Consider the following 26,171-nt stretch of genomic DNA (forward strand, 5'->3'; position numbering starts at 1 on the left):
TGCTTTTGTTTCCCTAACATGTTTCTTAGTTTTGCTTGGACTCTTCTTTACTATTCTCGTGTGCTGTTTTTTATTGTCTTCTTCTATCCTCGTTCGAAATCGTACGCTATTGAGTGGAGATTTGCTTTGGTTCCGGACAAGAGTAGGCTACTAAATTCATTACCATGTTGAACTTTTGAAAATAATAAAAATTTCATAAACATATCGACTGTGTTCATTACCGTAACACTATCAAGAGTAGGCTACTAAATTCTCTGCTTAACTGTGATTTGAAAGATGTGTTCTTGTTCTTTGTATCAGGATGGGTATTTGCGGATTTCAAAGTCGACTCAATTTATTTAGTTAATCACTTTCAAAGTATCTTGGGTCCGCTGATGTTCTCTAATGGCATGCGATATACAGATGGTTAAGCCTTGTTTCAAACCAACATGGAGTTCGCACAGTATAAATAAAAACGACATGTAGTACTGAACTTTACAGTGCGTCACCGTTTTCATGGTATCCAACATCTTTATCTTTTATTAAAAAACATCAAGGAGTTTGCAATTTTCTCTTGCAATGAGAAAATAGATAAAGAAAATAAAATAGACGTTAGACTAATTAAAAAAAAAATCCGCGACTCTCTAAAAGTTTCCTTTTCTTTCTCAGCTGTAATTTCCTTATTTTAAGTTCTATCTAACGGTCCAAATACAATTGTTGAAACGATATTATGATAATCGATATCACCGACCTAAACCCTAACTCTATATAAGTCAATTTCCTTTTTTCTCTCTTACCGTATTTTCTTTTGTTTTCCACTTTCTCTGTCGCTGCAAATTTCTCAAGTTTCTTAGTTTCCTCTTGGTAACTCTTTGCAAATCAAAAGATGCAATCGAACGAAGAAATCGTGAAGTTCTTGGGTGAAGGTGCTTATGGTTTCGTTAATCTCGTCAAATTCACTAAAGGCGACGGCTCGTCGTTTCAGGCAGCCGTGAAAAACTCTTACGCTGAGGACTTTGACAGCCTACAAAAAGAGCTTCAGATACTTTGCGAACTCAAAGGATATCCAAGAATTGTGCAATGCTTTGGAGAGTCGTTGGAAGAAGGTTTGAGTGCTTACGGGAACATAGTCTACAAGTTGCTTCTCGAGTATGCTTGTGAAGGTAGTTTACGTTCGTTTATGGACAATTACTCCGACAGAAAATTGCCTGAAACGATGATCAGAGACTTCACGCGTATGATTCTAGAAGGCTTGGTCTGTATTCACGGCCATGGTTATGTTCATTGCGATCTCAAACCCGACAACCTCCTTGTGTTCCCGTCCAGAGATTCTTCATCATACGAACTTAAGATTTCTGATTTTGGAAACTCGTTAGAAGTCGGAGAGATCCCTCATTACTGGGGAGTCCGTTTTCCGTTTGTGGGAACGCGGATTTACATGCCGCCGGAGTCTCTCATTGACGGCGTCGCGGAGAAAACCCTAGATCTTTGGTCTTTAGGATGCTTAGTGCTGGAGATGTACACTGGTGAGATCCCATGGCTTGGTCTTGATATCGATGATCTCGCGTCTCGTCTTCTTTATGATGAAGCTCCAGAGATTCCAGAGTGTGTGCCTTGCGATGCAAGGGAGTTTATTGAAAAGTGTTTCTCGAGGAAACCTGAGGAGAGAGGAAGTGCGTCTGAGTTGTTGTCTCATCGGTTCTTGCCTCGAGAAGAAGATGAGAAGATGGAGAAAGTTATCGCCGTTGTAAAAGAGAGAAGAAACTCGTTTCTATTGAAGTTGAAGTTGAGAATCAGACGAGCTTCGAAGAAATCAGAGGATGTCTCAGAGAAGAAACCTCTGAAATCGAAGATTGTTCCATCAAAGGCTCCATATTTTAAGAAAGTTTAGACTAAAATCTTGAGGTTGAAAACGATGGATTCTTATCTAGTTTGTGTCTAGTATGTGGATCGAATTATATGTATTTCAGTATCTCAATCTGTATGTATGTTACGTACAATTAACTGTTGTTCTTGTTTCTCCTTTGTAGAATTTGTTGGATAGTTTACACTTTTCTTTGCTAAATATGTTTGTTAAAGTGTTCAACTTTGCTTAATCTGAAAAGTTTTTTTCTATCTCTAGTAAAACTTATGCTTTCTTTATTAGGCACTCGCCATTGTTTATCATCTGGTCATGACAGATTTGCTTAAGATGCTCTTAATTCTTATAACAAATTTAATCAAAAAAGTTGGCTTACATGAGTTTTTGGAACACTGGGTTAACCCACAACATCAACAAAACAGATCGTATAACTAATCCCAAGTAATCATCTCTCGGTATTTCTTCCACTACAAGAACATCGCGTATCAATTGCGGCTGAAGAGATTTAAGAGAGTAAGGAAGAATAAGAGACTAGAAGAATAAGATACCATGATAGAATATGCAGAAAAATAGAGTAAATAAGAGAATAATTAGCGAGTATTATGAGAAAGAGAGAAAAGGAGAAAGTGTCTCTGATCATCGTTTGAAAGTAATATATATTTTGAAAGTGATTAACTATATCATCGACTTTGAAATCCATCGAAGAACTAAATACTGTAATAGAATAGATTACATACGAGGATGGATTATGGTTACGGCTTGAGACGTATAACAATATAACAACATACCGGATTTGAATAGGTAGGTTTGCAAGAAACCAAACCAGACTAATTACAAAAGTAATTTGATCGCCCTCACTTGAGGCGATATCGGTTTACTTCGGTTTAGATCGTTTGCACATTTTCATAAACGATTTTGTACTACGAAGACTAGAAGAAGTAAAAAGAAACGGTGTTGTAACATAACAAATTTACAAGGGACGTTTTCTTTTTCCTAACAATCACCACCGACTTTTGCGACAATAACTGAAGCATAGTGAGCAATGTTAGACTCGGGGGACTGTTTAAGCCTCGCGATAACCGGGAACAACTCCGATGACTTGACGAACTGTCTGCAAATCTGATGGTTCGAACACATCTTGGCCAATGAGAATAGTGCGATCTTGAGCGGCGATTCACTTGCTGTCTCTTTCTTGCTTGGGTTCAGGGCAAGAGCCGAGCAATCCGCGACCAGCCTCAGTAACGTCTGCACCACAAATCCACGACAAAATAAGCGAAATCAGACACCAGTTTCACGTTTATTTTCTCTCTGACTATATTCAGAGCTTGGCGAGACTAATATGAACAAACCCTAAACCATAGACGCCTGTACACAAAAATCATGACAAGACTTAATATTATACGCCAGACTTCTTGTTTTAGAAATTTTCGCTATGGTTGACTTTTTTTTCTTTCTCTAACGCTATGCTTGACTTAAGACTAATTCAACGTAATAACTCCGAAAGAACATTTAAATTTTTAAACTGAGACGAAAGCATTTAAAGTTCGTGATTGATGTAGATACGTAACCTGTAAAGCTCCTTTGGAGACTATATCTTCACAGAGCTTGTTGGAGTTTCGGACAAGATTGCTCAACGCACCAGCAGCGTTCGCTTTTGTCTTGTCTTCTTCCGCTGAGGTCAAAACGTTTGCTAGCTGCGTTATAGATCGTCTTAGTTCTTCGTACAGCTTGTCACTATGGTAAGCTGCGTTCCCAATCTACCAAAAAGAAAATTAAAAAGTTGGTTAGGACCTTTCAAGATTGATCAAAAAGTACTATGGAAATGGAGAATAAAAAAATAGGTTTGTTAGTTTGTGATGAGTTTACAGCAAAGCAAGCGAATTTCTGTGTTCTTTTGTCTGGATCAGCGCATCGATCAATGAGGAGACCGATGATTTGATATTCCGCCTACACATAATAAACACGCAGACCATGTAAGAAGGCCCACTCTGTTTTGAAAACATAAGGCTTAAAGTAAAAGCTTAGTATTGTTCCTTACAAGAGAACTGTAGAAATATTCATTGTGTCTGCACATGTTCCCAAGAGCACTACAAGCTTTTGCGCGTATATTTGGATCCGAATGAGTGAGAAATTCCTTTAATGGCTGCAAAACAGCAGCCTCGCCGATGTATTTATAGAAAGCCTACACGGTTAACAATAGTAACAAATTAGATAGCAGCGTTTACTTAACTTATTCTATGTGTCTAAGCAAATAGAATGCATCATGTGTTTATTTCGGTTTCATAAATTTAGAGAGCTTACCTTATCCATCCTCGATAGATCAGATATAATCATCAAAACATCAAGTATGACTTCCTTAGGACTTGACTGGTTCAGTAATTTTTTCATTCTGTTGGCATCTAACAGACCTTTGCTAACGAGCTCTACGGCGAGACGTGGACGACCCACCATCTTGGCAAGAAAAGCAACAGGCCTTACTAGATCTTTCAAATCCAAGTGTTCCAAGCAAGGAAGAATTAAACTGGGCACTCCCACCTGAATTTTTATTTTGTACAGCGACATGTCATGGAGATTTGATTTAGTTCACAGAATGAGTAGCATTAAGGATCGATGAGAATACTAGGTGGACAATGGAAATTTAGTCACAATAATTAAAACAGATTACTGATTGATGTCTATCCTCCATAGATATTCTGATCATGTTTGTCAACATCTATGTTATATTCCCTGAGTTCAGCTCCATGAATCATGAGAATAAACGATGGAGTCTAATTAACAAATAGAGAAACAAAAAAAAGTAAATGAAATCGAAGAACTAACCTCCAGTAGGACTTTTATGTATTTGTCCATATCCTCTTCTATAGCTTTTAGCAAATCTCTATCTTCCATGCACACTCTTACACCAGGAGAGCCCACGTTGAGAATGAATCCACTATTCACAGAAGCGGTGGCAGATAACGAACCTGGTTGACTTTGTAGAGCAACAAAAGGAAATGCTAGCAGATCAATTATCACATTTATTGTCTCTCTCACTCCATCTTTTCCACCTCCAGGACCTCCCCAGTTCTTTACTAGCTTGATATGAGCATCAGACATTAAATAAGATATCAGCTTCATGGTTTCAATCTTCACTAGAACTTGACGGAAAGTTAAAGTGCCGCCCGAAAGACAGTGGCATATAGACGAAACAGTCCATATAACGCCCATCGGGGACAAGCCAATTCGATTGGGTGTGTTCTTGATGTCATCTGGGGAAGCATTCGAAAGTCTGCCAGCTAACAGATTAATAAGAAGCATTGGTGTACCACTAGCAATAAGCTGCTGCACAGTTAGAGGTCCTCCCCACTTCAATCTGGATTCTAGTAAACCAATACATCCATCCAGAAGTCCGTGCCATTTGGTAAGATGAGATATGACTTCACCTTCGTTACTTGGCATAGGCCTAAGATGATAACAGAGCTTAGTAGCTCGAGGAATCAGAGGCACAGCCATTTCAGAGACAGAAGATTCAGCAGAAGATCCTTTTTCAAGAGAGAGAATAGATGCAAGAGCAAGCATAGCTGATGCAGAATGATTCTGAAGGGAAGCTTCGATTTTATCATCTGAGGCTATATGATTGGCTATGGCAGAAAGACGATGTAGATGCTTCTTTGGAGAAGTTGTAAGCATTAACAGGGCAGAATTTCTCCCACTTAACTTCAAACATTGAGCAACTGTTGCCAACAGAAGGCACGACTGGAACACCAGATTATTTAGTCTACCCTTGAAGTTATTTGTTTCTCCTGTTTGTTGGTCCTTCATTGTTGATGTAGCATAGGATACTATAGAAAATATTTCTGAAATAACAGTACCATCTTCTCCGCCACTGACTACGGTAGTAATAGGCAGTGAGCTGGGAAGACCACAAAGCACGCTAGGCATAAGTCCATTGTGGAGGCAGCATCTTGACAAGAGCTGGAGCATTACAGATGAAGTTTCGGGTTAAGTTTCAAGAGGGGAAAAAGAAACAACGAACAGATTTCTCACTTAATATAGCAAAACAGGGAAATAAGAATCACATAATCACCTGAATTGCAGAAATCAATGGAGCCTCAACTCGTTGGTGAAGGCAATGACTGACAGCAACTTGAACATGTTTTGATCGGAGAAATGTCTTCGTCACTGTATCAACAAGTTTCTCAGATAAAGGACCCCACTCACAGTTCCTTTCGTCAAGCTGAGAGAGACGATGGCTTTGCAAAGCATCTAGAGGAAATATGTAGGCATTGCTGTTCTTGAAGAATGTTTCTGAAGTATCTATTAGAATCCATATCGCTCTACAAGCTTCACAGGCAGCTGCTAACATGTGTGAGGAGCCAGAAGCTAAACTCGACCCCGAAGAAGCCAAACAGTGACACAAATGATCAACTATGCGGGACATGTTAGCATGCTCCAAAATCTGTTTAGAAACAGAATCAGGAGTTGAAGACTTAAGATCTTCTGCAACTCGAGACAACATCGTTGAGATGCAAGAACAAGCCTCAAATAAAATTCTACCGGTTCCCTCTTCTTCCCATCCAACAACCTACATACACATAAAGTAATGAATAAGTACAGGTGGTTTAATCACGCAAGACACTTGTGCACCAAAAGGAAGGTCACCTGTACAAAGATTTCCACTACTTTTGTCCAGTGCCTGATGTAGGAACTATGTATGCTAGTACCATCAATATGCCCGACCAAGTTTTTGGTGACTGAAAGACTCTGATAAAGAAATAAGGCAGCGTTACGAATCATTTCTGACTGTCAAATAAAGTAGAAGATTTAATCAGACACATGCCAGAAAATTTGGTCAAAAGAACTCACCTTTGGTATTATGTTGTTTAACTCGGATGATTTCATCCCAACAAGAGCGTCAGTAAAGTCTAGCAGTGCACATGTTATTTTCTCAATCAGTCCAACTGAAATTATGGCACGGGCCGCAACCAAATTGGAAATGATCCTAAGGGACTGAACAGAGCAAGCAACAGCTTTGTCCCTGCGCACCCATGAAGGAAATGTGAATATGCATGTCTGCGAAGATATCATAAATTGCAACAATCCACTGGAAGAGAGTAAAGGATCATAAGACCACAAAGTTGGAACCTTGTCTCAGAGTCTATTTTACGTAGAAAACCTATTTCTGTTCTCGATATTATGATGAAGTTGGTCAAAAGAACAAACCATATACCAAATTGTACCTTTTAGACTCTTGCAGGAATTTTGAACATCTTTCCAGTGACAGCAAAACAAGATCCATTGCTTTATCATCGTCACCTATAACTTTTGCACCCTTAACAGTACGGGATGTATTTTCCAATTTGTCTAATATTACGTCACCTGAAACGGGAAAAACAACCCAGGCATGAATGATAGTGATATATGAGTCGATCATGAAAGAAGGCTAGAAATGAAGAAATTCTAAAGGCAGCTTATATTCTTTTCAGAATGTATGTGGGCTTTCTGACATTAATCTTTAAGACATACAGAGAGACAAAAGAAGAACTGGGACTATATTTGAAATGTACAAAATTTGAAGTAAAATCCTTAGAAAAGATAATGAGGAAATCATTAGATCACCGGATCAAGCATAGCATGACAGTATGACATCCATAGAAAAAAGACGCTCTAAGAGTTGTAGACCTAGAAATAAATAGAGCATACCAGCATCAACTGATGTAGAAGATGTAGAAAACGCGTTGGGTGATAACGAACAATGAGAGGTTAATATTCAAATATATGTCTATTACATTCATGGGAAGGTGATCATCAGAAATAAATCTAAAAATACACAAATATATATAGGATACATCTTGATTCCAAATAGTAAGAAGAAGATATTTACAAATAAATTCTCCCATTACCTGAACTTTTAATCTCCTCTTGGGTTGGGAATCCGAGGAAATCCTCAGGAGATGGAGAATTTACTTTGAAAGCACCCTTCATATCTGATTGAACGTCAGCTAGAATTCCTGGAGCAGAGGCATTCTCAACCGGGGCCGCAGAGTCACACTTTTCTGTGTGAAATTAACACTAGAAAGTTAATAAGAGTAAATAATTAAGAGATACAGTAACCACAGACTGAAGATAATCAAACCATTTATCTGTTGTCCTCCATTTGCTTTGAGTCTCCAAGCTGCCTTGTGGTCAACTACTACTGGTTGCATTTCCTGAATACGAGTTCAAGATGTTAAAAAGACAATTTCAACAATATGCGTTGTATATAGGACACAAGCTGCAATGTATGATTCAGCAATATCAGTTTTTTACCCTGGCTTCGACTTCCTCTAGTGATTCTTTAACGAATGGGTGCTCGAGAAGAGCGGGCCAAGTTAATCGACTTTGGGGCACCTGGTTTGCATTGTAACAGACAAACGTTTTAATCCAGTCCAAGATAGATCTCAAATATAACTGGTAAAAAACAGCTTAGGTCAAAATAGAAACTTCACCTTATTGAGCAATCCTTTTAAAAAGCTTTTGAAATACGGACTCATTTCGTCAGGATATTTGACAGGATCCTAAAGATTCACTAAAATGTCAGCTCAAACTTGTAGCATAGACTATGGACAAAAATATGCAATGATTTATATACCTTAACAATGTGACGAATGAGAGCATACACAGAATTAGTGTAGAACGGAGGTTGACCCACATATAATTCATACCTGATGTATCATAAGATATTATTCAGAACCATTCAAGTGCAGTAAAATGTGTACAAACAATAATGAAGCAAATATTAGAAACTATGGAAAGAAAAGCCATCATGATCATCGGATTAATATATGCAATAGCTTTCATAACAATAGAAATGGAAAAAGGACAACTCAGATGAGTTTCTCCACCTACAATATAACACCGAGAGACCAGAGGTCAGCAGTGTGATTATATGGCTGTTCTCTCACAAGCTCTGGCGCCATGTACAGCGGAGTGCCTAAAGTAACATTTCATTGATGGAACATTAACAAGGCACAACTTATTGAGTTATTCATTGATAAGCCTAAAGAAAATAAAAGGTTAACCTTTAATGGATCGCAAAACCACGGTGTTGGTGGACATAGCTCGAGCAAAACCAAAATCACATAACTGAAACATTAAAGGGTAGACAAGTAAAAAGTCTGCTAAAGATAAATGATAGAAGAAAAAAACAATACAACCAAGCTGCATTGACAAAGGTATAATCAAAGCTGCGTTGGAGAGTATTTTTGTTTCTACTTATGATTAGCTAAGTATATGAGATTCGGGCTAGCCGGATCCTCTTCTTGTAATGTAAGTTTACATAACAAGCTTAGTTTTAATAATAGACTGAAAGTTCCAAGGGTCATATATGCTTTTCCAGAAGAATCGTATTGTAACTTTAAACGTAACAGTTTTTCCATCTTTAAGAAACAAAATATCAACAACTGATGCGTGTGGGAAGCATATAAACCAGCATTTCAAGCATAATTCCTGGAAGCAGAAAAAGAAGAAGGTTAGATTACCTTAACGACTGATCCAGCACCAATAAGAATGTTTTGTGGCTTCATGTCACGGTGAATTATTCGGTTTGAATGCAAGTAATGCAATGCTTTTACCTGGGTTTTTGAGAAGTTTGGAAATTGTCTTATTAATCATAAAACTAGGAAAATTAGATATACTAATAAGAGCCCTGTTGACAAAATGTGTTACCAACTGCTTTGCGATTGCTTGAACTTGCTCTTCCGGAAGGCACTTGTCATCTTCAAGAATCTCAAACAATTCACCCTGTGAAATTAGGTGTTCAGTACTGGTTTCATTAATAAAATTATTTAAGATTCTACAATCAAGCAGGAGGGAAGTACTTGGGCAAACTCGGTGACGACACAGAACTCTCGTGCGTTTTCAAAGGAGTCGAGCATTTCAATAATATTCTCATGCTTGAGCTTCCGCAATATCTGGAAATAGAAACAAGTATGAGATTGCTAAATCCATTGATTTAAGGAGATATCACGTGACGCGAAGCATAGATGTTTTCTAACCTCGATTTCTTGTCTTAGACTATGTATATCCTTGTCACTCTTTCCTTGTTTCATGATGAACTTCATGGCCACCGTCTGATCAAAAGGCGATAAAATTATCAAAATTAAGATTGGTTTTGCTGATGTAAGTAGCAGAGTTTGAAGAACAAGATAACTCAACACTTTACCTGGCCGGTAAACTTTCGTCTTCCCTTGTAAACCCTCCCGAAAGAGCCCTCACCGACGAGCTCAATCACATGGTAATCCTCGACACCCATATTTGAGCACGATTGTCTTTTAATCTGCCGAATAAAGCAACGTATTAGCTTCTAAGGCTACATAACGGCACTGAGACCTAATTCACCATAATTAAAAGTCTATATTCCATCAAAAGCTTCAAAGGATTTCTAAACTATATTTTCACTCCGATTTTGTTGTTTAACCTAAGGTACAGTTGCGAATCGACTAACGGGAAACATCAAATTAACCTATAAATGCAGATCCAAAATCTGATTGGTAAGACGAATCATCCGAAGCTCGGAATAAAGAGATTGAAGAACGGGAAAACGGGAGATATGAGAAAGTAAAGAGAAATATAGAACCGTGGCTCGCGAAGATGCGTAGAAGAGACGAAATGGTGGTCGACGGAGACGAAGATCGGCGGAGAAGGTCTTCCGCGGTGAATCGAAGTAAGAAGAAGAGAGATCCGTGGGATCGATGTTTGGAGAGAGATTAGAGTCTCTGTGTTGTTTGGATATTCTCGGAAACTTTTGAAATTCAAAAAGAGGGAAAAATCTTTACTCCTTCCCCAATGCTCTCTCTCAAACTTTATGAAAACCACAACTCACATTTTCCGGTTTATTTTTTATTTATATTATAAGAGAACGTTGGGAAGGGGAAAATGTATTTATTTATTCTTTTTTTAAACATCTTAAAGTATTTATTTATTATTTTGTTTTTTTTGGGTCAAACATTTTTCTTTTCGAAATCTACTCCTAAATGTTTTAATGTTTGTAACAAGACCCTCTGATTTTAAGTTTATGATACTTAATTGTTTTTAACATCTGGTTTTATTGTGGCTTAACATAGGAGCCCAACTTTTTATCTTTTTAAGTTTTGATCTGGATATTTTTTTAATGCATATACAAAACAAGATCAACTTTAATCAAACAAAAAAAATTTAGATATATATATTTTTTATTTCCAAAACCAAATTTCTTAAAAAAACTAATATAAAATAGTTTAAAAAATTATGTTAAAAGAAGATTCAAAAACAGAAAAAAACATCTATTTTTTTGTTTAAGAGCCCGAAAAACTTTTTAAAACTTGGGGTCCGAAAAATCTTTCCCAGTCCTCCTGATAAGTCATAAAACATTGTTATACAGAAGCTCGAAAATGTTAATATTGGATACAAAGGGGTTAAGAGTTATATATAAATTAGACATTGACCAAATTAACTTTGTCTCGTGCAAGCTAACATATTGGGCCTGTTGGCAATCCGATTGTGATTCCTTCCTACAGTCAAACTTCTATAAATTAATAATGTCGGGACTGTAATATTCTATTAATTTATTGAATTATTAATTTATCAATATAAAAATCAGTTTGAAAAACTAATTTAAAACTTAAAAAATGTATTAGTGTTGTGAAAATTTAGAAACTTTATTAATCACTGGAATGTATATATAGAGTACATAGGGAATCTAGGTTAAGTACAATGCCCTGATGGGCCTAATGGACCGGTATAAGAGTCCATATATGATATGTGTTATAACACTCCCCCTTGGACGAGTGAACCGGGTCAGTTACTCAATCGGGATCTCGATAATGCGCTGGGGAATGTTGCCTCATTAAAACCTTACCAGGAAAAACCCAGTGGGACAAAACCATGGTGAAGGAAAAAGAGTACAACACGCATTACTCCCCCTGATTGTAGCATCACTGCAGATCTCTAAGTCTATACATTCCTATCTGTTTGACGAGCTTCCGGTGTGTTGAAGTAGGCAATGATTTGGTGAAGAGGTCAGCTGAATTCTCACTGGATCGGACCTGCTGAACGCTGAGAGTGCCGTCCTTCTGCCAGTCTGAGGTTGAGAAGAACTTCGGTAGAATGTGCTTCGTCCGATCTCCTTTGATATATCCTTCCTTGAGCTGAGCTATGCATGCCGCGTTGTCTTCATACATCACCGTGGGCTGTGTGTCTTCGTCCATACCACAATCTCTGCGGATGTGCTGAGTCATGGAGCGCAGCCAGACGCATTCCCTACTAGCCTCATGAATGGCTAGGATTTCAGCATGGTTTGATGAAGTGGCAGTGAGTGTCTGCTTCATTGATCTCCAAGAGATGGCTGTTCCTCCATGCCTAAAAACATAGCCAGTTTGAGACTTGGCAGTGTGCGGATCTGATAGATATCCTGCATCGGCGAAGCCGACTAACCCATCTTTATTTTGGTTAGTATAGAAGAGTCCTAAGTCTTGAGTACCTCGAAGGTATCTTAGGAGATGTTTTATACCGTTCCAGTGCCTCTGAGTTGGAGATGAACTATATCGAGCGAGGAGGTTCACGGCGAAACATATGTCTGGTCTAGTGTGACTAGCCAGGTACATTAACGCTCCTACAGCACTGAGGTATGGCTTTTCAGGACCAAGGATTTCTTCATCATCCTTTTTGGGACCAAGAGGGTCATCACTTAAGCTTCTAACTACCATTGAGCTGGTCAATGGGTGAGCTTGGTCCATATTAAATCGCTTGAGTACCTTTTCGATATAAGCCGATTGATGCACAAGGATTCCTCCTTTGATGTACTCAAGTTGTAATCCCAAACAGTACTTTGTTTTGCCTAGGTCTTTCATTTCGAATTCTGCTTTTAAGCAGTCGACTGTTTGGGAGATCTCACCAGATGTTCCGAGGATGTTTAGATCATCCACGTATACTGCTATGATTACAAATCCTTTGTTTGAGTACTTCTTGATGAAGATGCATGGACTGATGGGGTCATTTTTGTAGCCTTCTTTGATGAGGTAATCGCTGAGGCGGTTGTACCACATACGCCCACTTTGTTTCAGTCCATACAAGGATTTGTTCAGCCTGATGCAGTATTGATCTCGAGATGCATTTTTGTCTTTTAGTTCAATGCCATCTGGGAGTCTCATATATATTTTGTTGTCCAAGGGCCCATAGAGATATGCGGTTACAACATCCATTAACCGCAGATCAAGATTTTCTCTTATGGCCAGACTTATGAGGAATCGGAATGTTGTTGCATCCACCACTGGATAATAAGTCTCCTCATAATCGATTCCGGGTCTCTGTGAGAATCCTTGTGCTACAAGCCGTGCTTTGTATCGAACGACTTCACCGAGTTCGTTCCTTTTGCGCACAAAGACCCATTTGTGGCCCACTGGCTTGATGTGTGATGGGGTCCGGATGATCGGACCGAACACGTTTCTGAGTTTGAGACTCTTTAACTCCACGTTTATGGCTTCTTTCCATTTTAGCCAATCTGTTCGATGTGTACACTGTGTTATTGACGTGGGTTCTAGATCCTCTTGCGTGAGCGCAACATCAAGTGCTACTTTGTATGCAAAGAGTGCATTTAAGTCGACTTCTTTTCGATTCCATTGTATTCCGGACATATTGTAATTGATGGAGATCTCATTGTTATCTTCTGAACCTGGAGATTCGGCGTCCCGAACTTCCATTGAGGGTTCATTAGATTGAGTCTCAGCCGCGGCTATGTCTGATATTGCAGGAATCCCGGTTTCGGTTATTGCACCTTTCTTTGATTTCCGGGGATTCTTATCTTTGGAACCGAGAGGTCTGCCCCGTTTGAGACGTGGTGCAGACTCTGTAGCAACTTGGGTCTGTCCCGTTGGGACAGCTATTCGTACTGGTGCATTACAAGCTGGGATGTACGATTTGGTTAATTTGGTCGGGTCAGCAAAGGAATCTGGCAATTGATTAGCTAGCTTTTGATAATGAATAATCTTTTGGATCTCTGAATCACATTCTAGAGTCCGAGGATCTTGCCAATTTAATGATGTTTGATTCCATGAAAGATCTTTGACCAGCTTGTTTGTCTCACCACCTAAAGAGGGATATACCGATTCATCGAATTGGCAATCCGCATATCTGGCCTTGAAGAGATCTCCAGTGGTTGGCTCGAGATATCTTATGATGGTGGGAGAGTCAAAATCAACATATATTCCCATCCTTCTTTGAGGTCCTATTTTGGTTCGATGTGGTGGAGCAATGGGTACATATACTGAACACCCAAATGTTTTGAGATGGGAGATGTCTGGCTCATGACCCGAGAGTAGTTGGGATGGGGAATATTTGTGTTCACTAGATGGCCGGATGCGTATGAGTTCAGCAGCATGTAATACTGCATGTCCCCATGCTGAGGCCGGGAGCTTTGATCTCATGAGTAATGGTCGGGCTATCCATTGAATGCGTTTAATGAATGATTCAGCCAATCCATTTTGAGTATGGACATGTGCTACAGGATGTTCCACGGTTACCCCCATGGCCATACAGTAGTCATTAAACGCTTGTGAGGTAAATTCACCAGCATTGTCAAGGCGGATAGTCTTTAGTGGGAAGTCAGGGAAATGGGCCCGCAATTTTATGATTTGGGCCAAGAACCTAGCGAAGGCTTGGTTCCGAGAGGACAAGAGACAAACATATGACCAACGGGTCGATGCGTCTATAAGGACCATGAAGTACCGGAATGGTCCGGAAGATGGATGTATAGGTCCACAGATATCGCCCTGGATTCTTTCTAGGAAATGAAGTGTTTGTTTAGAGATTTTAACTGGTGAAGGCCGAGTGATCAATTTGCCTTGAGAACAAGCTGTGCACATGAGGTGTTGAGGATAAGCTCGGTTTTCTTTGAGGGTATGCCCTTGAGAGTTTTGAATTAGTTTACGCATCATATTTGCACCGGGATGACCGAGCCGGTCGTGCCAAATAGTATAATCAGTAAACCGGGCTTTGAGAGTGGTATTAGCTTCAATCATACTGACTTTAGCATGGTAAAGTCCAGTAGAGAGCGCGGGTATGGTTTCGAGGATTTGTTTATGGCCGTCTACGGTTTTAGTGACTAGGAGGGATTCTTTGTTCCCTTGACCTTGGGTTTCTATGTGGAAACCATTCTGTCTTATATCCTTGAAGCTCAGAAGATTTCTCTTCGAACTAAGAGAATATAGAGCATCTGGTATTTCAAGTTGTGTGCCATTTGATAGCAACACATAGGCATGGCCATATCCTTCGATAAGGTTTGAGGGACCCGCGATGGTGCTAATATTTGCGGTTTGATAGGTTAGGTTTATGAAGTAACTTTTGTTTCTTAAGATAGTGTGGCTGGATCCACTATCTACGACTATGGTTTCCATTTGCTGGTGTGCTTTTCCACCTTTGGATTTCTGACAGGCTAATGAAACTGGGAGCTAATAGACCTCAGTTAGCCGCTACAAATTCCAAGGATTGATCACCAAAACTGGAGAAGCTGCTGGTTGAAGAAGGAAAAACTCGGATCTGGTTTTTTTTTTTTTTCAGTTGATCGTCTTGTACTGTAAGTGTGCGTGAGAGCGCGTCCGACGTTGGATCGACAAACGGTTTTCACCAGTAGATTCGTCTCGTCGAGGGCTTCGATTTGATATGTAGATCGTCTTCTGGTTCCTCACGGTTTGGAAGATACGCGTCTTTTAAGTTTCGACTTGCTTTTAGGGTTTTGGTGGTGGCCAGATTTATTAGGGTTTTTCGCTCAGAGAGTCTTATCGTGCTGATAACGTGTTGTGAAAACTTAGAAACTTTATTAATCACTGGAATGTATATATAGAGTACATAGGGAATCTAGGTTAAGTACAATGCCCTGATGGGCCTAATGGGCCGGTATAAGAGTCCATATATGATATGTGTTATAACAATTAGTTTATTAATATATTAATTTGTCGAATATTAATTTATAGAGGTTATATTGTATATGTATCACTTGAACACTTGCAAATACAATAGAAACTCTATAAACTAATAGTTGATAAATTAATAAACTCTATAAATTAATAAATTTTTCCGGTCCCAAGTTGGACCAGTTCAAAATTTAGTACAAATTGATAAGATAATAAGATAATAATTTTAACAAAATTCCTATGTAAATATATGGTCCCATTAATATTATATATTAATAATTACCATAATTAAAATTTAATATAAATATATAAGTGAGATAATTTACTAAATTATGAGTTTAGTGAAATTTTTTATTTATTTTAAATTTTAAATTTCTTGTAACTCATCTTTAATTTTAGAAAGAATGTTTTAAATAGTAAAATCTTTAAAAAATCTTTTTAAAATTAATAAAAAATAAATATTTTTATTAGAAATCTATGAATTAATAACACTATAAATTAATAAAACACCGAAGTACCAAAATTATTAATTTATAGAGTTTTTTACTGTAGTTCAACACTCAAAGATGTTGAACACAAATTTAGTGTGATTAATCAAATTTGCATGATAACTACATATATAGGAAGCTAGCTACTATATATCCACGTTAGATGTCTCTCTTGTAATCTTTTATTTACGAGTAGGATTTTCGAGAAGATTTGTCACACTAGATGGAACAGGCAAATATTTTTCTCAAGCGAGTTTTTGCAACGTTTTAAAGAAGATGTAGCTGAATAATGAGTATGCAGCAAATACTCATCTTTTTGAATTGGACCATCCAATAACCTGGTTTCACTATTATCGTAGAATAGACCAAATGAAGTATGGTCCAATATCCCAAATGGTCCACAACATTATTATCACGGGACACGTCTGAATACGTCTCTATTGCTATCTTATCATTTTCCGTTCTTTATCCTCAAACACATTAAATTAAAATTCGTATTTAGAGTCATGAATCGTCGTAATTTTGTTTTTATTACCGAGTGGTTAACATTAACCCAACCATTAACATTTAAATAATTTCTAATTTGAAATAGAGTCATCAAATACCTTATCTTTTTAGACGACTGATTCCTCAACTTCCTGTTAAATATGATAAACTAAATTCAAGTTCAACTACCCCAATAGCAAAAGAAAAAAAGAAAACATACACTATACCTTTTTACAAATAAAATTATATCATCACTTTCTACAGAATAAATTATTTTTTTAACTGTTTGTACAACATAAGTTATGCTCTGAATAAGAATAATTCTACAAGATTATAATAGTGACGAAATATGTAAAACAAATTTCAACTGATAATGTTACAGAATTACAAAATTCTATATAATGAAAAACATGTTTTTACCTACTAGGTAGATTCGGTAATAGAATGATCGGTTTCGTATCCATTTCCCAAGTTCAACTTTCACATAATTACCGGATGAGAATCATACTCTATTTATTCTGAACAAAAAAAAAACATAATATTTTTTTTTACTGTTATCCCTTAAAATAATAATATACACATCTGACGGAAAAGGAATCGGATTATATAATTTTAACGGCAGAAAATAGGAGAGGATGAGAGAGAAGGTATTTCTGGTTTGAATGAGATTAGTGAACGCCGCTTTTCTTCTGATATCCTCAACCAAACCTCCGTCTAGGGTTTACTCTTCTCCTTTCCGCCGCCCTTTTCTCTCTCAATTCCGCTTCTCTTCCTCTTCGTCGGCCTCTTCCGTCGCAGTCATGCCGGGTTCCGAACCATCGGAGATTCAGTGGCCAGCGAGGAGAGTCAGGGATACTTACTTCGATTTCTTCAAGGGGAAAGGTCACAAGTTCTGGCCATCAAGCCCCGTTGTTCCTCATAATGATCCCACGCTTCTCTTCGCTAACGCTGGTACGAAACTTCGATTGCCAAGTTTTTGATTTGTTTCCCTTTTCTCTGTTTTTTCTTTCTCACCCGACGAGATTAGGAATTTTCGCTTAGTTGGAATTCAGATTTTATTGACTTGGGTTGCATCGGATTCTAGCTGTGAAGCTCAGTGGAATGCTTTATTATTATGTCTTCTTCTTGTCTTTGAGCTTTGGCACTTATCCACTCTCAATTGTCATTTTTTTGATCGAAATTAATAAGAATTCATACACTGTTTCATATATCTTGTTATTGATTCGTAGCTGTGTAGATGAATAACAGAATGACATTGAAACTTGTCCGTTTTTCAAGGAATGAACCAGTATAAGCCAATATTTTTGGGAACGGCTGACCCAAATACTGAGCTCAGCAAGCTAACTCGGGCATGTAACACCCAGAAGTGTATCCGTGCTGGTGGGAAGCATAACGATCTCGACGATGTGGGCAAAGATACTTACCATCATACCTTCTTTGAAATGCTTGGTAATTGGTCATTTGGAGATTATTTCAAGAAAGAAGCCATCGAATGGGCTTGGGAGCTCTTGACCAAGGTAATTAGATTGTAAACTGATGTAACTCTTTTCATTAGGTTGTTTACTTCACTGAGATAACCTACTATTTCATAATTTGGTAAAGTTGTTCTTCTCTTTTCATTGGGCTGTATTTTTCATTGAGAGCTGATGAATAGACTTCCATGTTTTTCATGACTCAGGTCTATGGGCTACCGACTGATCGAATTTACGCTACCTATTTTGGCGGTGATGAGAAAGCTGGCCTTCAACCTGATAATGAGGCTAGAGATATATGGTTGAAGCTTCTTCCAGCTGGACGTGTGCTGCCCTTTGGTTGCAAAGTATGTTTGCTTCATTACTCCCGTAAAAATACTAACCGAATTAAAAGGAACAACATTTCATTTGAGCAGAGATAAATAACTAAACGGATTCAGGTGTTGCTTAATTGTTAGATCTATAAAAATGAAAATAAATGTCAATTGATTTCATGTGTATTGGAGATTAAAACATTTAATCCATTCCCTAATTTTTTTGAAAATCCACTACTTATTGTTTCTCTTTCTCCTAAGATTTCTTCCAAAATAAATCAGACGAGTTGCATTTGTATTGTTGCCAGTGCCTCTTGTATATATTGACACATCGTTTTGTCATTGCTTACTATATTCAACTATAAGCTTGACTGCATTTTGGCGTAGATATATGCTATCAAGTTTTGGTAGTTGGCAGGCCTACAAACCCACTGTTTATGATTTCCAGTCAAAAAACTTTTATCAAATGTAAAACTAAGGATTTTCTGATGCTACCGATTTTTCATTTGATCATTTAATGAAACTGCAGGACAACTTCTGGGAAATGGGAGACACGGGTCCTTGTGGACCTTGTACTGAGATACATTACGATCGTGTTGGTAACCGTGATGCTGCATCCTTAGTTAATAATGACGATCCAACATGTTTAGAAATATGGAATCTTGTGTTTATTCAGGTACAAGCCCTCTCCGTCCCAATTGTAGTTTAGTTCCATTTAGCTACTCTTTATCTGGGTATCACGGTTCTTTTAATGATTTTAGAGATCATGTAAAAGATACCCTATGTTACGCCTTTAGCTAGATTGTTCTTTAGCTTTGCTATTATATTCTTATATGTTTCCTCTAACGAACCCTGTGCCGTATGTTTTCAATTTAGTTCAACAGAGAAAGCGATGGCTCGCTAAAACCTCTGCCTGCTAAGCATGTTGATACCGGAATGGGTTTCGAGAGGTTGACTTCTGTTCTTCAGAACAAAATGAGCAACTATGATACAGATGTGTTCATGCCTATCTTTGATGACATCCAAAAGGTAATTTTGAAACCTCTTGTTGACTGTTTAATGACATTCTGTTAATATAATTAGTTACTATTGTGTGGCTTCTCTTAGGGTTGCTTCTGTCGCCTTATTTAGTACTATCATCATTTTAGTTTATTGATGTCAACTGGATTATGGGTCTTGGTAATTCTATGTCTTTGCCTATTTGATCTATGGGAGGTTACAGTTTTTCTTCTTTTAAGCGACACTGTCAGTTGATTTGAACAGTTTTGATTTAGTGAATTTGGAGTAATAGTGATCAAGGCATCATAGTATGAGTATCCTGGAGAACCATTTTTTTGTTCAGACTGGTCCTTTTCCCCAAGTATCTGTATATCTTAAGTTGAGGTGCTGATGCTTTCACATTTTTAGGCCACGGGAGCTAGGCCATATTCTGGAAAAGTTGGTTTGGAAGATGTTGACAGAGTTGATATGGCATATAGAGTTGTTGCTGATCATATTAGAACTCTATCATTTGCTATTGCGGATGGTTCTCGTCCTGGTATGACCATGGTTTCTTTTCTCATTTACATTGGTGATTATACAAAAAAAACATGTTTATGTAAACGTTTTAGTATTGGATCATTCATTTGAGATCAAACTTTACATGTTAATGTGAATTTTCTTGCTCACCAAGTCTATTACTGTATTCATGAAGAGGTTTTATTCTTTCTTGTAATTTAGCAATTACCATATCATATACACTATTGCAGGTAATGAAGGCCGTGAGTATGTTCTGCGACGTATTCTTCGTCGAGCGGTTCGCTATGGGAAGGAGATCCTAAAAGCTGAGGAAGGATTTTTCAACGGGTAGGAAATTACGTCGCTTTTGCTTCATTGTTATCTCTAATGGCTGGAAGTTTATATCTATCCTGTATCTTTGTAAATGCAGTGCTTAGCTTGGTCTGTATTTGTCACTGATCAGTTTATGCTTTTTAACCTGTAGACTCGTAAGTTCTGTTATACGTGTGATGGGCGATGTCTTTACGGAGTTGAAAGAGCATGAGAAAAAGATCACAGAGATTATAAAAGAAGAGGAAGCAAGCTTTTGCAAGACCTTGGCGAAGGTGAGGGCTAGATTTAAATTCCGACAAAACTTCCAACTTGTTAAATAATTATTTATACCTGGCTCTGCCGGCTCTTCACACTAATGATTTAGGGAAAAAAACGCTGCGTCAGTATCAGTGACATGTTTGCCCAATTACTTTATTTGTTATATAGGTGAGTATAAGAACAGTTTGACTGATTATAACGTTTCTTGGCAGGGAATTGAGAAGTTTCGGAAAGCTGGTCAGTCAGTTCAGGGGAATATACTGAGTGGAGAAGTACGTATCTAATGCTTTTTGCGTTATTTTATTTTTTTCATGCTATATGTTACAGTATTTGGAACGCTTCACAATGTTGTAATTGCCGTCTCAACGTACTGTTGTTGCGTTTGCAGGACGCTTTTCTCTTATGGGATACATTTGGTTTCCCTATAGACTTGACTCAGGTATTTAGGTCATTGTATTTAATTTTGAAATTTTGTGTTATTTTTAACTTTAATTCTCGCGTTTTAGTTAATGGCTGAAGAAAGAGGGTTGCTAGTTGATGTTGATGGTTTCAACAAAGCCATGAAAGAGGCGAAGGATAGATCAAAGAATGCCCAGAATAAGGTGTTCCGGCTTTTTTCTTTTATATTTCGTTTTTATTTTCTCAAAGTGTGTTTGATGTAGACTGTCATTAGAAGATAAACGAAGTTTGAAAGAACATTATATATAAATTAATCTGCTAATATTTCGTCAGCAAGCTGGTGCCGCCATTGTTATGGATGCCGATGCTACATCAACATTGCACAAGATGGGTGTTTCAGCAACAGATGATTCTTTCAAATACGTTTGGTTCCAGGTTTGTCTTATTAATTACAGATAACTCGCATGTTAATCCGTTATCATAAGTTCGGGCATAGGTTGGTTAATGGGTCCTGCTATGAATTAGCCTTGAATGCGCATTCACACTGCCAGATTTTGGTGCAGGGTCACGAGAGTGAAGTAAAGGGTATCTACACTGGCTCTGCTTTCCTTGAAAGTTCTGCCAGTGGCAATAATGTGGGACTAGTATTAGCGTCTACAAGTTTCTATGCTGAGCAGGGTGGTCAGGTAGTCCATTTTATTTCAAATCTTATAATTGATATCCATTTATGAACATACGAATGGTGCATGAAACCTGTGTCTTCATGATGTTCATCTTAATTATGTATACATGCAAACCTGACAGTAACACCATGAAACTATCATATCAGAAACTGCATCGTTTTGACTTCACGTATTGGTGGCAAAAGCCTTGATAGAGTTATTAGTGGTTCTTGTGTACTCATTTTCTGAAGCCTTTGGTTATAGTTCTGTAAATACTGTAAATTTCATATCCATAAATAACACCTAGTTTTTGATACACTTTCCATGATTTATCTGTATTTATGGAATCCGGTCCCCTAACATTTTGCTCTGGCAATAGATTTTTGACACAGGGCTTATAGAAGGTTCATTTGGTACATTCAACGTATGCAATGTCCAAATATTTGGGGGCTTTGTTCTTCATATTGGTCATCTCTCTACAGAAAATGGAGAGGTATCGGTGGGGGATAAAGTGACTTGCAAGGTAATTCTGAGCATTATGCGGTGTTTGTCTCATACTGCATATTTAGTACTATCTAAATTGTCTATATTGTTTTGTATGCGTGTAGGTTGACTATGAGAGACGTAAACTCATCGCTCCTAACCATACTTGTACACATATGTTGAATTTTGCCCTGAAGGTATCCTTTTGCTATAATATATGTTACCTAACCTGTAACTATTATTGTCTCTTAATGCATTTATGTCTCATGAATCCAGGAAGTGCTCGGGGATCATATTGATCAGAAGGGATCAATCGTTCTTCCTGAAAAATTGCGATTTGATTTCTCCCACGGTACATTCTTCACTGAGTCATTGTTAGATTCATGTGGATGATCATTTTGAGTGTCTAATAATGGGTTCCACAAACTTTGAGTAGGCAAACCGGTTGATCCTGAAGATTTGAGAAAGATCGAATCTATAGTGAATAAACAGATCAAGGATGAATTGGATGTATTTTCAAAGGAATCTGTACTTTCTGAAGCCAAGCGCATCAAAGGTCTAAGAGCAGTGTTTGGAGAAGTAAGCTGTCCATCAGTTCGTTTGCTATACCTTTTTTAGTTTTTTTTTCTTACAATTTGTGAAGGCTTGTTCTCTCTTCCATTTAGGTGTACCCTGATCCTGTCAGAGTGGTGTCCATTGGGAGACGGGTTGAGGACCTCTTGGCTGACCCTGAAAACGATGAATGGTCATCACTTTCATCTGAGTTTTGTGGAGGTCGGTTTCCACTGGAATTGGTCACTGGGGCCGAGAGAGATCCTTTTTTTTGAAAAGAATATTGAGTATTGAGATATTTTGAAAATTCCAGGAACCCACATAACAAACACACGCGAGGCCAAAGCGTTTGCTCTTCTATCAGAGGAGGGAATTGCTAAAGGTATTCGTAGGGTAACTGCTGTGACTACTGAATGTGCTTTTGATGCGTTGAATACGGCGTCATTGCTTGAAAAAGAAGCAGAGGATGCGTTCAAAGCGGAAGGAAGTGCACTGGAAAAGGTTCTCTCGCATCCCTTCACAAACTAAGACGACGTGTTAGCTCTTATTCATGTGAAACACTTAAGTGTTAGTTTTTGCACGTTCGCAGAAAGTTGCTACTTTGAAAAGGAGGGTAGACGAAGTAGATATCCCAGCAGCCAAAAAGGCAGATATCAAGGCCAAGATTGTTTTGCTTCAGGTAAGATTGCCATCTATTTTGTTTAGATTTTCACCTATTTCCTTATGATGACGAGAGGGAATATTGAACTGGTATTTTTTTATACTTCTTCTACATTGCAGAATGAAGTGAGAAAAGCTCAAAAGAAAATAGCCGAGCAAAACCTGAAGAAATCTGTCGAAGTAGCTACAGAGGCAGCTGAGTCTGCAGCATCAGATGGGAAGATGTTCTGCATTGTCCAGCTTGATGTGGGTCTTGATGCAGCAGCTGTTCGAGAGGCCGTTTCAAAAGTCATGCAAAAGAAGGTATTGATATATTTCTTAAAGCACTATTTCTAGAAGCTGTGCTTAGAAAGTAATGAAGTTTAACGTAAGGGTTTGTTGGTGAATCTTGCAGGGAATGTCAGTAATGGTGTTCAGTACTGATGAAAGCACAAACAAGGCGGTTGTGTGTGCGGGAGTTCCAGAAAAATCGGATCAGTTCAAGCAATTAGACGTCACTGAATGGCTTACAACTGCATTGGGTCCTCTAAAAGGGAGATGCGGGAAAGGGAAAAGTGGTCTCGCAACGGGACAGGTATGAGTCATTTTCTCTTTAGTCTCCAATGTAGTTTATATCCACAAAGAAATCTCTAATTCTTCAAGTTGTGTTTGTTTTGGTTTCAGGGAACGGATGCTTCTCAAGTGAATGCAGCTTTGGATATGGCTGCATCGTTTGCATCAATGAAGCTCAATTGATTTGGTCGGGAGATTTAAGTAATCTGTGTCGGCAGAATAATGAATCTCCACTTATTTGAATTATCCACTTATTTGAATTATCACTGTATACAGTTTTTACACATCTTTTAAGAATCTGTTAATTTTCTCATTTCTTGTGATGGAATTTGTGGTATTACTACTCTTCAATCAAATGTTAGCGATTGAGATGTTATGTTCCCCCTTGTGATGTCAATCCGATTCTCGGGTTTGGTCCAATTTGGTGTGGTACCGTGGTTTATCACTTTTCGTATTATTAGTAGATTTTTGGTCCGGTTGGTTTTGGTTTTCATCCGTTGTTGAAAAAAAAATGAACATAAAAATGAACTGATTTTTTTTCTAAAATTTGTTTTAGATTGGGATTGGTTAACTTAAGTGGACATTTTCTAAAATAACAATGAAGTTTGTTGGGTGGATCACAGATTTTTCAGATTCAGAAGAAGAATGGTTTAGATAAAAATCCTTAAGGCAGTGTATAAGTCTTAATTCCCCGTCTGCACAGTTAAAGTATTGGTCAGCGAGCGCTGCTTCAAATCGTCAAAACCTGCGTCAAACAACAAAGTGATCTCTATTATACACTGCACCGACGATTCATGTTTTTTTCTGATAAAATTCAGAAAATTTGGGATTTTTTTGGTCGAAATCTAAAAAAAAAAACAGAAAATTGAACTATTTTTTTTATAATTTGTATTAGATTGGGATTGGTTAAACTTAACTGGACATTTTCTAAAAACAATGAAGATTGTTGGGTAGATCACAGATTTTTCAGATTCAAAAGAAGAATGGTTTAGATAAAAATCATCAAAAGTGCAGATCTTTAAAGTTTGATTAAACTGAAAAATCTATTACTAATAAAAAATAGAAGCTAACAATTACATTATCAATTGGCATTTCTAATTTCGTTAATATATATATATATATATTAGTTATAAATTTATTTCATCTAATATTAGATTTGGTTTTCTTTATAATTTAGAGTAAACTATAAACAAATTTCAAATAATTGTCTAATTTATCAAGTTTAAGGAAGTATGATTAAAATTTTAGATACATATTGTAGTTTTATGAATTTGGAAACGGTCAAATGACTTTGGATCGAAACTGATAAAGTCTTATCTTTATTCGAGTATGTAACAAAAGAGATTGAGTGATTTGACTATCTAGTCGATCAAAATAAATTTGGTTAAAAGTTTTAGTTTTAATAGTTTGGTTAAAAGTTTTGGTTTTAATAATTTGGTTAATGAATTTGTAAAAAAAATATGAGAGAAAATCTGTGTGTTTTAGTAAAAGTTTTGTTGTTTACTATCATTTTTATTTACTTTGGATGATATTAGTTATTACTAGTTTTGTTCGAAATTAGGACAATGATGTTATTTTTTTTTTGTGAATTGTAGTCTTTTTATTTTTATATCGCTTCCGGACTTTATATCGCTAAACACGATTTTGGTATATTTCATCTTTAATGCCAAATAAGTCTCTCGATTCTTGTGACAGCCAAAAATTTTCCATTCAAGCAGAGGGATGATTTATTGTCTTTCCCGACTTCTCTGTAATATCTACTTCCAAATGGAGTCCTAAACCTTCGCATTCATCAAACTTATAACCATCAATGTGCATAATATCTTTGAAACTTGTATGTAGTGCTATGTCAGATGCACTTAAGTCTTCCAATGATATTTTTTGTCATCTAAGAAAAAAAGTGGGTCAAATAGTATACCGATTTGAACTTCGTGCTTCAGAGAGATAAAACAATAATCCGGCCTGCGAATCTAAACAGTTCCAAGTGCTTTTCGTCTCATAGGAAACATGATTCCGAGAAAACCTCTTGAGTTAGTCAGGAGACTGTTTGAATAAGCTTTGACTTGGATCAAACAGCTCGTTGCAAATCATTGAGATCCATTCTCGAAACACAACGTCGCCAACAACATCTTCATTCTTAAACTCCACTGAAATACCACCTTGGAAAAGCAAAGGTTTTGCCTCAGCTTACTTGCTTTACTGATTCTTCGAAGAAGTTTGAACGACCAACCTCAAACTAATAATTCTAATCTTTAATCATGCTGTACTTCT

At 37.5% G+C, this 26,171-nt stretch overlaps 3 protein-coding genes across 3 annotated transcripts; 2 read left to right on the forward strand and 1 right to left on the reverse strand.

Moving 5' to 3' along the window:
- The first annotated feature begins 865 nt into the window (after positions 1-865).
- LOC18011255 (mitogen-activated protein kinase kinase kinase 17) lies at positions 866-1,870 on the forward strand. The gene has a single exon (XM_024150597.1). It carries the CDS (start codon positions 866-868, stop codon positions 1,868-1,870), a length of 1,005 nt encoding a protein of 334 aa, XP_024006365.1.
- Positions 1,871-2,667: 797 nt separating this feature from the next.
- Positions 2,668-10,635, reverse strand: LOC18011256 (serine/threonine-protein kinase TIO). Its single transcript, XM_024150594.1, has 23 exons — positions 10,437-10,635; positions 10,023-10,136; positions 9,856-9,930; positions 9,679-9,771; positions 9,527-9,601; positions 9,340-9,432; positions 8,881-8,944; positions 8,708-8,792; positions 8,451-8,523; positions 8,308-8,376; positions 8,129-8,209; positions 7,956-8,028; positions 7,723-7,875; positions 7,060-7,198; positions 6,686-6,857; positions 6,482-6,583; positions 5,907-6,404; positions 4,661-5,794; positions 4,142-4,375; positions 3,879-4,022; positions 3,707-3,787; positions 3,409-3,597; positions 2,668-3,085 (listed from the first exon to the last, which is right to left on the reverse strand). Exons 2-23 carry the CDS (start codon positions 10,110-10,112, stop codon positions 2,834-2,836), a joined length of 3,969 nt encoding a protein of 1,322 aa, XP_024006362.1. The 5' UTR covers positions 10,113-10,136; positions 10,437-10,635; the 3' UTR covers positions 2,668-2,833.
- A 6,703-nt stretch (positions 10,636-17,338) lies between these two features.
- Positions 17,339-24,282, forward strand: LOC18011257 (alanine--tRNA ligase). The gene is made up of 23 exons (XM_006393110.2): positions 17,339-17,669; positions 17,997-18,235; positions 18,397-18,537; positions 19,034-19,180; positions 19,381-19,533; positions 19,912-20,041; positions 20,253-20,349; positions 20,486-20,606; positions 20,805-20,864; positions 20,981-21,031; positions 21,099-21,194; positions 21,325-21,426; positions 21,555-21,677; positions 22,033-22,176; positions 22,262-22,333; positions 22,413-22,488; positions 22,573-22,715; positions 22,802-22,910; positions 23,002-23,189; positions 23,278-23,367; positions 23,469-23,651; positions 23,743-23,922; positions 24,012-24,282. Exons 1-23 carry the CDS (start codon positions 17,381-17,383, stop codon positions 24,081-24,083), a joined length of 3,006 nt encoding a protein of 1,001 aa, XP_006393172.1. The 5' UTR covers positions 17,339-17,380; the 3' UTR covers positions 24,084-24,282.
- Positions 24,283-26,171: the final 1,889 nt, after the last annotated feature.

The sequence above is a fragment of the Eutrema salsugineum genome, unplaced genomic scaffold, assembly GCF_000478725.1.
Source record: "Eutrema salsugineum unplaced genomic scaffold, Eutsalg1_0 scaffold_7, whole genome shotgun sequence".
Taxonomy (NCBI): domain Eukaryota; kingdom Viridiplantae; phylum Streptophyta; class Magnoliopsida; order Brassicales; family Brassicaceae; genus Eutrema; species Eutrema salsugineum.